A 13,205-nucleotide genomic window follows, 5' to 3' on the forward strand; every position below is an offset into this window, starting at 1 on the left:
CTGTTTCACTTGCCAATCATAAACAATTTGTCTGGTCTTGTTCCTGGACAACCTCTGAATATTGAGAAAACTAGGGGGATACAATTGGACTTATTATTTCATTATGTGTGTATTTGAACTTATATAAACAAACCTCCCCTGAATGTATGTTCCCCTCTTTGTCACATACAGAGCACACACTTACCAATTCATTCTCTAAGGTCCATCACACAATGATGCACACTGGTAACATGAAGTCAGCTACCATACAAGCATTGTCTTTATTAGTCAGAAATGAAGGTGGATGTTTGACAGTGAAATGAACACTCCAACACTGATCTAGCAGCCTGGTTTGAGTCAACTGAAGCTTGTTAAGATCTCTCCTTGCTGCTGCTTATTATGACTACCCAATAATTTGACTTGATTCATGTTCCACTCAGTACTACACAGTTTACACGTTTGGAAAAAAATATTGTATGTGCTGATGTAGGCTATACCAGGTGCATTTTAAATAAACGCTTCATTGGCACACTCATTTGTATCACAAAAACCTACATTTCACCGTTATTTGGGCGCTGGCATAAAATGAGCAGTTAACATAATTCCACTGAATCATATCATCAGCATATAGGAAAGTGTGAAAAATGTATAGTCAGGTGAAATCACTATCATTCTGATTGCATTACGAGAGCAAATTGATTGTTATAAAAGGGGGGATTCTTTGTTTATATTGAATGTTTTTGCCAAACAAAAGCCTTTAAAACTAATGAAATTTGCATTATTGTTTTCCAGTATACAATAGAAACATGTGAAATAATCAACAATTACCGCCCCAGCCAATATTGGAAAAAAATAAAGAAATTGTCACTACCAATACTTTTAGCCACGACAGTGCATTCTATTGCTGCATGCTACACCTGTGCAATAGCGCCTGAGGAAGGTGTTGATTGTATCATATGAAATGCAGTCTGTGACAAGTGTGTGTATATATGTCTGAGTCTGTGTGACAATGAGTGACAGTAAGTACAAATTCTCAACAGCTGACAGAAGAGAACAATTGACTTCAGACTGTAAGATTAGAATGACACCAGAAGGAGTCAGGAGAGTCTTAGCAAGACTCTTCGCTTCAAGGTCAGAGAGCTCCATGAATACAGTAAAGAGAGGAAGAAGAGATGAGGAAGAGACAACCCAGATGGAGGTACTGAGAACAAAGACCTGACATGTGTCCCCTCTGGTGAACAGATTGAGATTACTGTAACCGGGATACACATTTGTAAGTCTGTGATTGTTGAACCATATACTATTATTACTTGGGTCATTCCTTCCAAAACATTATATTTGTTCTGCTTTAGTCATACCATTCACTATAACATTAATTAAAACCTTCAGCGAAAATGATTACTGATATATGATTCTATTTTGTGATTATTCTGAATTTGTTTTATAATCAGTTGTACTTTTCCTCTGACAAAACTAGATCTTTCTTTTTCAATGTGTGACAGGAGTGATGATCAGAGGGGCAGAGTTTTTACCTCCATCATTCAGACAGGGACTGAAGTATGGATAGAGTTTCTCAGTGAAGGTGCAGCCAGTGAAAGAGTAGATATGAGACCTGGCCTCCACATTGTAAAAGGAGACCAGACCCTCCTCATAGTCCACAAACACCCCCACCTTCTGGGGCTTCTGTCTCAGGGAGAGGAGGACAGAGGGGCCAGCCAGAGCCCAGAATTGATCTCCATTCCTCAGACATACAGTCCAGTATCCATTAATAGGGGTCAGTCTGATGATCCCCTTCCTGTTGATGGACTCTCTGGCCACTCCCAGATCCCCGTCAGTCTTCCCCTCAACCTGCACCTCATAGTAGAACCTCCCTGAGGAGAAGCCCTGCTTTCCCAGGACACAGGGACAAAGACAAAACCTCAATGGGTTGTCAGGGAGATTCTGCATTCTGTCTCCAAGTCTCACTTGTTTCCCATCTTCAGACAAGATAAGGTTGGAATATGCTGTATCAGGGTCCAGAGTCACATTCACTGCATACTGCTGAATCCTCTTCAGTTCAGTGTCAGACAGCTTCTCCATCTCTTTATTGAGTGTCTCCTCCAGCTGAGACACAGCTCTCCTCACTGCCCCAACACTCAGACCACTGTGGACACTGATCTCAGACCAGTCCTTGGTGTGTGGAGGGGTGCTCAGGGATGGGAAGCTCTGGAGCAGGTGGAGGTGGTCCTCAGTGTGTGAGAGCTGCTCCAGCTCAGTGCTTCTCCTCTTCAGCTCAGTGATCTCCTGCTCCAGATCTTGAATCAACGCTTCAGCCTGTTTCTCTGCTGCTTTCTGATTCTCCTCAATCCCCTCAATGAGCTCAGCCTGGCTTCTCTCAATGGAGCGCACCAGAGCAGTGAAGACCTGAACACTGTCTGATATCTCTCTCTTTGCATCTCTCTTGCTGGTCTCTACTGAGAGTTTGATCTCCTGAACCTTCCTAGATCTTTCTTCCATCATCTGCTTCATCTCAGCCATCATCTTCCCAAGATCATTCTTTTTTGGTCTGTACTCGTCCTTTAAAGTGACAGTGTCATGAGTCTTGTGGTCTGTTCTCATACACATGACACAAACACACGTCTGGTCTTTCCTACAGAAGAGTTCTAACAGTTTGTTATGCTTCTGACACATCCTGTCCTCCAGGTTCTTCACAGGGTCGATCAGCTTGTGTTTCTTCAAGGCTGCAACTCTCTGATGAGGCTCCAGGTGAGTCTCACAGTAAGAGGTCAGACACACCAGACAGGACTTCAGGGCCTTGAGCTTGGTACCTGTACAGATGTCACATGACACTTCCCTAGATCTGGCTGGTCGTAGGGGTTGGCTGTTGGGTTTACCTTTCACTGACTTCCTAAACTGAGCAGCCATCTCAGAGATGAAAGTGTTGACACAAAGCTCGGGTCTCCTATAGAACTTCTCCCTGCACATGGGACATTGACACAGGTCACTGTTGTCCCAGTACTTGGTGATACAGGCTTTGCAGAAGTTGTGTCCACATGGAATAGAGACAGGATCAGTGAACACATCCAGACAGATAGAACACTGGAACTGATCTTCATACAGGAGACTGCTGCAGGAAGCCATTTCTACACTGGAGAGATCAAAATTGAAACCATGAAAGCTGAGATGAGTAACAGAGTCATTTGATACGTGACAGTTTGAGATTTTGAATAGTTCAAGAAATAGTGATAAACGCTCATGTTGGTCACACTTATGATTTACATAAGAACGGGCAACCTTCTGATTAATAGCCCAATACCCTAACCGCTCAGCCATCTGACTACACATTCTCTAACATGAACATACTTTAATGAAATAAATAAAAACTACATGACAATGCTACATTATACGTGTCAGTCCTTGTAATTTAGACTACTCACCTGTGTGTTTTGGTCTTGATATTCTCTCTAACTGATGGATACTTGTAGAAACAGATTCTTGTTATGTGCGTCTGTTCAGTGCTGAGGTACTGTAAGTCTGTCCACTTCAGTTTCACTTCAGTGAGTTGACGTAACAATGCTCCTCCCTAGCTATAGTACTTAGGAGAACCGTTTACCCTTTACTGACTAGATAGATTACCAGTAAATACCAGAACGTGTGGGTGTGGATGATCAATGAACACATTATACTGTACAAAATGGGGAGAGAAAAGTGAGTTTGTTTTCTGAGCTCAACAGAGTATCTGCTCAATGCATGTTTACCTGGCTGATTAGCAGCAAGGGAGAGGAGTGTTTGTGTGCAGTAGAACTCAATACTTAAATATGGTTACATTAATAATCTCTTCTCATCTTTTATTTTGTCTTCCTACCTCACTTTTTCAATCATCTCATCTTTCCAGGTGGGTATTCCAGGAAGCAGTTGCTGCAACATTGTGTGTCAGCTGGAGAGTTAACTTACCCAGTTATGTCGCATAACCTGCTTTCTGGAAGAAACAAACCCTGGTTTCTGCCGTCTTGTTTTGAACCCGGTTATGTTGACACTAAAGGTGTTGACACCTACACACAGTCACACACACACAGACAGTACACATGAACACTTGCACACACATTCTGATCATTGATTAGATAGGATTTTTTCTCTCTTGAGGTATTGCCATTGTTTGTGTTTGTTTTCTTGCTTCATTTGTTTGTTTCCCACTGTTTCTTTGAGGTTTGAAAGTCAGTTTTGTAAATGTTTTTCATGCATGGAGCAAACACATCTATAAAAGATCAGTAAACAATGTAGCCAAAAATTACAGCAATGATTTCTTGATTTCACTATCATACATCCTATTGTATGTTCTTGTCAATTTTCTATGGTCATCGTAAATGTATCTTGAAACAGACCTATAAAAGATCCTTTACATTTACATTACATTTAGCAGACGCTCTTATCCAGAGCGACTTACAGTAAGTACAGGGACATTCCCCCCGAGGCAAGTAGGGTGAAGTGCCTTGCCTAAGGTCACAACGTCATTTGGCACGGCTGGGAATCGAACTGGAAACCTTCAGATTACAAGCCCGACTCCCTCACCGCTCAGCCATCTGACTCCCTTTCTGACACTCGTACTCATCTTTGTGAGACATTGGAGATGGAGGGCCAGAGTTCTTGCCGCCCTTATTTAAAGAAGAGCTCAAGAACAGGTAAAGTTTCTCTATTAAGATGAAGCCAGTGAAAGAGTAGATATGAGACCTGGCGTCCACACCATAAAAGGACACCAGACCCTCCTCATAGTACACAAACACCCCCACCTTCTGGGACTTCTCCTTCAGGGAGAGGCGCAGTGTAGAGGTGGTGCCAGCTATGTACCCCTGGCCATCCCTCAAAGCTTTGACCTGTAACCGTTGAGAGGGTCCAATAATATCATCACCTTGATCCAGGGGGGAACTGTCAGGACCCTCTAAGCCAGAGAGGGACTAATATATTTTTTAAATATATTATATAAAACATATATTAAAAAAATAATCTGTTGTATTTTATCAATTCATAATTTGACAATCTAAAGACAATGTTTCTGAAATAAACCCTTCAATCCTGCCTATTCAGTTTGTGTTGGAATGTGAAGAGTTAAATGAAAGATTCCCCTTTTGTCACCCTATCAGAACTTTGCTGCCTCCATTGTTGGGAGGAAAATGCTATGCAGCTCTGTGATTGGTGGTCCAGCTATGAATTTACAGAAGGCCGATTAATAGTAATTCCAGAGCCCGTCTACGGAGTAGCCTGGTCCTAACCAGACTCTCGTACATTTCATTTGTACAGAGTCTCGGCACGCTCCATTGACAAGCGTTGACTTCCTTGTAGGTGGGTACTCTGTTGAAGTTTAAAACTATTGGATCTGCCTAGAGCCACTGTGATCTGCCATAACCAATCGCTAGCGTTCGCCTTAAGGCCGATTTATACTTCTCCGTTTTTACGGAGACGGACACAGGGAACGCCCTCTCAGACGAGAAATTCCCTCTCTGTGCCCTCTCCGAGCCCCTCGGAGAGCTCTACGTGCACCTCCTGATTTTCCTGACTATCCGTCTGTCCGTCCGTCATTTTACGGAAACCCCTTGGCTGTGATTGGTACGTATTAAGAACCGCTTGCGTCAGGGGCGGGGTTGCCGTGATAAACAGGACGAACAGAATCCTTTGACCGCCATTGCTGTAAGTTGTTACAATTCATATTTCAGCTAAACAGTTCATGTAAATCAGCAACTGAATTAAAATGTGACAAGAAATGGGGAGTGTAGCTGCTGAAAATGTGCGTATTGTATTGATGAAACGGCTAATTTGTAAATTTGCTCCGACTTTTCGATAACCTAGCTAGCATCGCAGTGCAGCGCCACCTACTCTTCTGGCAGTGAAGTGTTTTCAGCACCCACAGCCTTCGGAGTACTATAAATTCAACCAATCCGTCCGACTCCGTCCGTCCGTAACGGAGTCGGAGAAGTATAATTCGGCCTTTATACTTCTCCGTTTTTACGGAGACGGACACAGGGAACGCCCTCTCCGACGAGGAATTCCCTCTCCGGCCTCTACGTGCACCTCCTGATTTTCCTGAACATCCGTCCGTGATTTTACGGATACCCCTTGGCTGTGATTGGTCCGTAATAAGAACTGCTTGCGTCAGGGGCGGGGTTGCCTTGATAAACAGGATGAACAGAATCCTTTGACCGCCATTGCTGTAAGTTTTTACAATTCATATTTCAGCTAAACAGTACATGTAAATCAGCATCTGAATTAAAATGTGACGAGAAATGGGCAGTGTAGATGCTGAAAATGTGCGTATTTTATTGATGAAACTGCTAATTTGTAAATTTGCTCTGACTTCTCGATAACCTAGGTAAATAAACACTCTACGACGACTTACAAAAAACCGTTGCGCCACCTACTCTTCTGGCTGTGAATTGTTTTCAGCACCCACAGCCTACGGAGAACCATAAACGAAGTCTATCCGTCCGTATCCGTGCGCCCGCCCATCCGTAAACAGAGACGCAGAAGCATATTTCGGCCTTTAGTTTTCATGCGTTTCCGTCCACTTTGGAAACGAGAAAGCAGTGGATCATGCTATGCAGAGGGTGCATTTTACTGTTAGTCCCCATACAGGGTGAACGGGTAAAAAATGCCATGCCAAATCTTCTACCAGTAACTGTCACCTTACCTAGGCAGGCTCAGTCGAAATACGGAAGTGGGCATGCATATAGCCTATTGCAGAGTGCTGATAAATTAGCCTTACATAGTTTTGATGCAACGGTTTCAACAACCTGTTGTTTTGACCTCTTTTGGGGGGATCCAATTCTTAATTAGGGGGGTCAACCCCCCCCCCCCCCCCCCGTAATTTGAACCCTGCCTTGGGCCATAAATTGTCATGCTTGTGCAGTGTTCCACAGCTGTCATTGGTCTAGTACACCTGACTGATCACACATTCCATATGCATATGCCATTTACATTTATGCATTTAGCAGACGCTTTTATCCAAAGCGACTTCCAAAAGAGAGCTTTACAAAAGGGCAGGTCACTGATCAGTGGAGTCAGATGGCTGAGCAGTTAGGGAATCGGCTATAAATCAGAAGGTTGCTGGTTCGATTTCCGGCTGTGCCAAATGACGTTGTGTCCTTGGGCAAGGCACTTAACCCTACTTGCCTCGGGGGAATGTCCCTGTACTTACTGTAAGTCGCTCTGGATAAGAGCGTCTGCTAAATGACTAAATGTAAAATTATCATAACAACAAGACGCCCCAAACATTGCGGGTAGCCAAAACATGAAGCATACATTGTGAAAACTAAATAAGTCCCAAAGGGAAGAACCATAAGAGCATGTAGTTGAACAAGTTACAGTTAAACAATTAACCCTTGTGTTATCTTCGGGTCATTCTGACCCATTAGTCATTGTGACCCACCTTCGTATTGCGACAAATTTACCTCATACAAAAACAAAGTGAAGCATTTTCTTTTAACTGTCGGGCTGTCTCAGACCCCCCACATTGGAATGGTTAAAAGAAAATTATTTTTATTTGTTTTTGTATTGGGTAAAATTGGGTAAACACAACGATGGTTCATTATGAACCTTTGGGTCATGTGACCCGAAGGCAGCAAGAGGGTTAAACAACATGAACCTCAACAAGTGCACGGGTGTACCTGTGGAAAAAAGCAAGCAACAAAAATATATTACACCGCAAGTACAGAAGTTTTAAGTCAGTTACAACTAATCAACAAGAGCAACAAGTCTCTCAATAAGAGTCATTGTGATCCTGGAGGAAACATCAGGTCCAGCCAATCATTCCTAAGTACAGTTGTACTCCCAGAACAAGTGCGTCTTGAGCCCTTTCTTGAAGGTGGGGAGACAGTCAGGACATACACAGGACATATGCACTGTTGCAACTTTTCACCTTCCTTAACGACAAAATGTTTTATCTAGCGATAAACTGGTACTCAATCTTCTATTTCAGTTTCAGCCTAACTCATTTTGTCTCATTAAAAACGGTTGCTACCACAACAAAAGTCTTGCAATGGGTCCGACTACAACCAGTAAGTAACCAAACAAACATACCCAAACTTGAAGGCCGTTTTTTTTAGTTTAACTTACTTGAACAGAACGGGGGGGGGGGGAAATTCAGCATAGATATTTTAGATATTGTATTTATATCTATTTGATATCTTACAGTACTGTTCTTTAGTTATTGTTTCGCTCCTTAGAATTATACTTTTATATTTTATTTATACATTCAACTTTTTATTTATTTATTAAGATCCGTATGTGTTTGTGAAAACTTACATGGCAATAAAAACAGATTCTAATTAACCCATAGTACATTTCAATAAAATAAAGCGAAGTGAGGGACACTGTACAAACATGACAATGGACACCCAGTGCACGTGTTCTGTTGTGAGTTCCAAAAATACCAGTTTATCGCTAGTCGCTCAATAAAACATTTTGACGTTAGGGAAGGTTAAAAGTCCCTAAATGTCGCTAGATTATGTCATACACTAATAGAATAATGTGTCCACCCTTTACATGTGTTTGCTTCTCTGTGCTTACCGTACTGTAATACCCTATTTAATTCCCTATATTTATCAATAACTCAGAGTAAGGTTGCCACCTGTCCCTTAAAATATGGAATCCTCCCGTATTTGAGAATAAAATGGCATGTCCCGTTTTGAATCAATACGGGACGGGGTTTGTCCCGTATTTTCAGAGATGTCTTCAATGCAGCATCCCATGGAAATCATCCCGACCGCATTCTGTGAAGACCCCTTCAATTCTGCCCGATTGGGTAATACTCGCTACCATCGTTGGTTTGATCGGTTTGTTTCAGGTTCACGGCCAATTAGCCAATTTGAAAGAATGACGGCTCCAGATCCATTACTGCACACTACAACTTCTGGTCCACTGATGTTATCATGTTCATGATGTTCATGGAAGATCCTTTGCAAGTCTCCTGCACTATATATATATTTTCCAATAGACCTTTTTGAGTATCAAAGCATTTGTTTAATTTAAAGTTAATAAGTTATGGATCTGTTAACTTAATAAGTTACTAAAATATGGTTCACATGTCACAGGTTCCTCCAAAAGCTTATTTTTTGTGGTCTCACTGTCAAACTTTGTTGGCCTATGTTTATCATCGTCATAGATGTGTATTCAGCTATGACAATATGACCACTTGAGTTGTGATATAGAGATAAACTGAGTGCATCTGTTCACACTGATTTATTTTTATAATGTCCATGTATCAATCTTAATGTTTATGAAAACATGTTTTAAGTTGTGATTTACCACCACTGGCACGTCATCGGGCCTGTGGTCATCGTGGCCCTGAGGGGTGTGGCCCCCACTGCGGCAGGCGTCCCTTATTTTTCTGTATTGAAGGTGGCAACCCTAACTCAGAGAGAAAGTTAGAAGCGACAGAAACGTAATCTTTTCTCTCACACAGTGCTCTGCTAACCCTAACTTCAAAAACAGGATTGAACAACTGTCTAAAAATCTATTGTGATCAAGCACATGAAAATAATTATATTAAAAAGTCAAATTAAACTCTTTAAATCTGAAACTGAAGGGAAGCAAATATTACAGATTTGTGATTGGTCCTTGACAACAGTGTTTGGACATGCACAGCTCAGTCTATTTCTGCTGCTGTGCCTTCTTGCCTGCTCACTTCTCTGTCAGTCTCACTGAACAGAGTAGATGCAGAGAGGCCTGGGCAAGAAAGCAAGACCATGCGCTCGCTGGGCGAACTGGCGACTTTCTTCTATGGAAGGTAGCTAAGGTTCATCCAAAAAGTCGCTAGATTTGTCTACATTGTCACTTAAGTAAGAGTTGGCAGTAGGCTACTAACAAATCCAAAAATGTTGTCCATTACAAAATCATATTCCAAATGAAAATCTATATCCAAAACAGTCCTTTTCTCTAATAAACATAGAATCCTTGCTTCAATGCTTTATATTTATGAACAGAATGACGGTCAAAAAACTTTTTGGCTTCAAACATTTACTAAAATGTGTTCTTATCATACTAAAATGCTAATGTGCTGGGACAAATGACAAACACCAATTATAGTTTAACCAATACTGAATTATTATTTGCTTATTAACGTTCTAAATATTTTCAGCGGTCCCCACTGCGCGAGTAATGTTTCTGAAACGGTAGCTAGCTGGCTTTAGTTAGCTTCCGTGCTAAGTTACCTAGTATTTTGAAGCCATACTACAGCGTTTGTCACACAGTTTTTGTCTATTGGAAATGTTCGAAATCATATATACAACGAGAGTAACAAAACGTCATCTTGGTTGAATACCTCAACAGCGCTCCTCTTTACAGTCATCGTATCAAACCTGTTCATGATACCGGTGTGCATCATTGTGTGATGGACCTTAGAGAATGAATGAGTAAGTGTGTGCTCTGTATATGACAAAAAGGGGAACATACAGTCAGGGGAGGTTTGTTTAAATAAGTGAAAATACACACCTATTGAAATAATACGTCAAATTGTATTCCCCTAGTTTTCTAAATGGTCAGAGGTTGTCCAGGAACAAGACCAGACAAATGGCTTGTGATTGGCAAGTGAAACAGCCAGACGGTAGCCAATAGGGATGGCTCCCTAATCGCGGGAGGCACGGCAACATCTGCAGCAAATGGCTCGGAAGATGCGAGTGAAAACACGCCTTGCCCTCTTAGCCTTGCTGATGGGGACTTCTGGAAGAGCAAAGCAGGCATTTTAATTTCAGGAATTATTTCACCATGTAAAATGACCTCACAGTCTTTGTGTGTGAGTTTCCTACCTGGCTGGAGGATCTTGCTGGGGATGGAGTTGAGAGCATCATCGATGTGAAAGTGGGCCTCAACAGTTGGAACCTCATTGATGGTGTAGAACTCAGCAATAGCAGCCTTCTCAACAGAGGTGGGGGCCTCAATGATGGGGTCTGCAATGATCAGAGCCTCAACAACAGGGGCCTCAATAATGGGGGCATCCACATTGTCAGACTGAAATGAAAAGCACATGCAGTATGAGGATAAAGGAATATCCCACTTTTTTTTCTTTTTTTTTTTACAGTTTTAATAGCTAAAGCTCCATTAATTGAATCTCTCACTAAGTCACTAACCTCTGTGGCTTTGGCAGCTGAGCTCTCCTCAGTGCTCTGTCCAGTCTCCACACTGGCGTCTGGGGCCATCCCAAACATGACCAGGACATGGCCTCCCATGATGTCGGTGAGTGTCAAGGGCCTCAGCCAAGAGCTCTGGCAGGAACATCTCTGAGGCCTTACCCAGGATGGCGTCTACCATATCAGAGCACCAGTCCTGGCAATAACGGACCTGAAGCAGGACATCACCGGCCTCTTTGACAGAAGAAGAGATTCTCTTCAAGATGGCCGCAGCCATTCCCACTGCCATGTCAGCTAGAGGAAGGTAGGTATGGATCTTGGAATGGGGCCACAGGGCAATGAGGACCCTGGGGACCAGCTCCACCACCACCTGTTTGGGGCTGAGGAGGGTGGGGGAGCTCAGCTCCCTGGAGAAGTTGGCCATGATGGTTGTCACACCACTCTGAACACAGGTGCAGAGCCTGTTGTTGGTCGGAAACAAGAAAGAGAATGAGGTTGGAACCTGAATCCACTGTCCATTGAGGATTTAAGGTGAAGAACGTTCCACTTCTGGAACAAGCCTGATGTGGACAGATTCAGGTCTTACTGGAAATAATTTACCTGCAACATGGCCTTTAAGCTCAGGGGTCTGTTCTTCGTACGTCGCTTATTACATCCGAGATCAAATGACACATCCAAGATGACATCATGTTTTAATGTTTCTGATACTGTTAAAGGCTTGTTTAAAATGGCAATGTCTGTGGGAGTAGGTCCATTTTCATGTATAAACAATTGAGAAACAAACATACTAGATGTTTCCACTGTAACTTTCAATTATTTTGGGAAATATACATTAAAAAAAGCTTATTTCGGGTTTTAACAGCGACAAAAGAAAATAAATATGACACTTACCAATGCCTTTGATTGTGTAGGCTGTTCAAATAGGATCCTATGAAAGAAAATATTTAGAATCAGTGAGGTGAACCAAGCACATTGGCTCAATAATTAAAAGACCACACAAAATACAAAGCAAAGACACAGAGGCAAGCTAAAAATCCAGTTTGAGTCTGACCTTAAGTCAGACTCAATATGAAAACAGCGATTTATGGAGGGCTTCTTTAGTGTGCACGAGTGGAGAGAGTGCATTTAGGAAAAGGACATGATAAACAAAGAGTTCCCATTAATTTTATAAACTGTGCTAACGTTAGTACGTTAGTTGCCCCGATACATTTTCATGTCAGCATCCTCCGCACAAGCATGTGTGTGCAGAACAATGGCGCATTGCACATGCGAGATCACCATGATTTATGGAGAACACAGATAAACTAGAGCAATGAAAGCATGATACAGTGGACAAGTTGAGCATATAAGGAAACATAATTCAACTTAAAAATACTTTAACTAGTATCGGAAAAATGTACAACTACAAAACATGCATTTTCACATCAGCACAAGCAGCAAAATGCAACAGACTACCGTTTGAGACCCTGTGAGACCTAAGTTTGCCCATATTTTAGCAGACATTTTGACTAGTCTACTTTTAATGGGGCTTTAGCGGCTGTAATTTACCACATGCCGCACGTGACTTTTGTGCCTACGATTAGCCACTTTAGGTGAAAAAACTGAAAGATAATCGGCATGACACCTAGATGTAGCCTGGGTGCCAGCCGAACTTAGCCCCGCCCACACATTTTTTGGTCGGGAAGTTGGGTCTGGGGTCGCTCGGTTGGGGAAAAACTATGTCCGAATAAGAGCTGTTCGGACCAATCAAATTGTCAGGGCGGGCTTTTTTACGATGATAGACAGATGATCAACAGTAACGTAATCAACCACGTCACCAAAGAGCGCTTGGGTTGAATTCGTTTTCAACAAACAACATACTACGTTGCTCTGATTGGTTGTAGGTCTATCCAATAGAGCAAAGAGGCATTTTTTTCCGGGTTCGGTTGAAACACGCCCCATACTCACAGCCCAACGGAGCGGTATCAGACTCATATTCTGACTAGAATTATGAGTATGACAACGTCAGGCTAACCTAGATGCCTAGGAGATGCAAAATGTGAAACAAAAACTCTGCACGGGTCGACGGGCAGCAAATGATAGAGAAACACCTTGATTAAGTGCCAGCTAACTAGCTAGCTAGGCTAACACCAG

At 42.3% G+C, this 13,205-nt stretch overlaps 1 protein-coding gene across 3 annotated transcripts in view; it reads right to left on the reverse strand.

The window, feature by feature from the left end:
* Nucleotides 1–243: 243 nt before the first annotated feature.
* The window catches only part of LOC136959951 (E3 ubiquitin-protein ligase TRIM39-like), a 210,835-nt gene continuing 197,873 nt past the window's right edge, over nucleotides 244–13,205 (reverse strand). Inside the window, exons 1-2 of one of the 3 annotated variants that reach the window (XM_067254202.1) lie at nucleotides 3,396–3,481; nucleotides 244–3,101 (exon numbers count right to left, since the gene is read on the reverse strand). In XM_067254202.1, coding sequence (XP_067110303.1) covers nucleotides 1,468–3,099 — 1,632 coding nt within the window. In that variant the 5' untranslated portion in view covers nucleotides 3,100–3,101; nucleotides 3,396–3,481 and the 3' untranslated portion in view covers nucleotides 244–1,467. Of the gene's footprint in view, nucleotides 3,107–3,395; nucleotides 3,482–13,205 lie in introns of those variants that run through there. The other 2 variants (XM_067254201.1, XM_067254203.1) reach the window with 2 other exon arrangements.

Source organism: Osmerus mordax, chromosome 17 (assembly GCF_038355195.1).
Source record: "Osmerus mordax isolate fOsmMor3 chromosome 17, fOsmMor3.pri, whole genome shotgun sequence".
NCBI classification, from domain to species: domain Eukaryota; kingdom Metazoa; phylum Chordata; class Actinopteri; order Osmeriformes; family Osmeridae; genus Osmerus; species Osmerus mordax.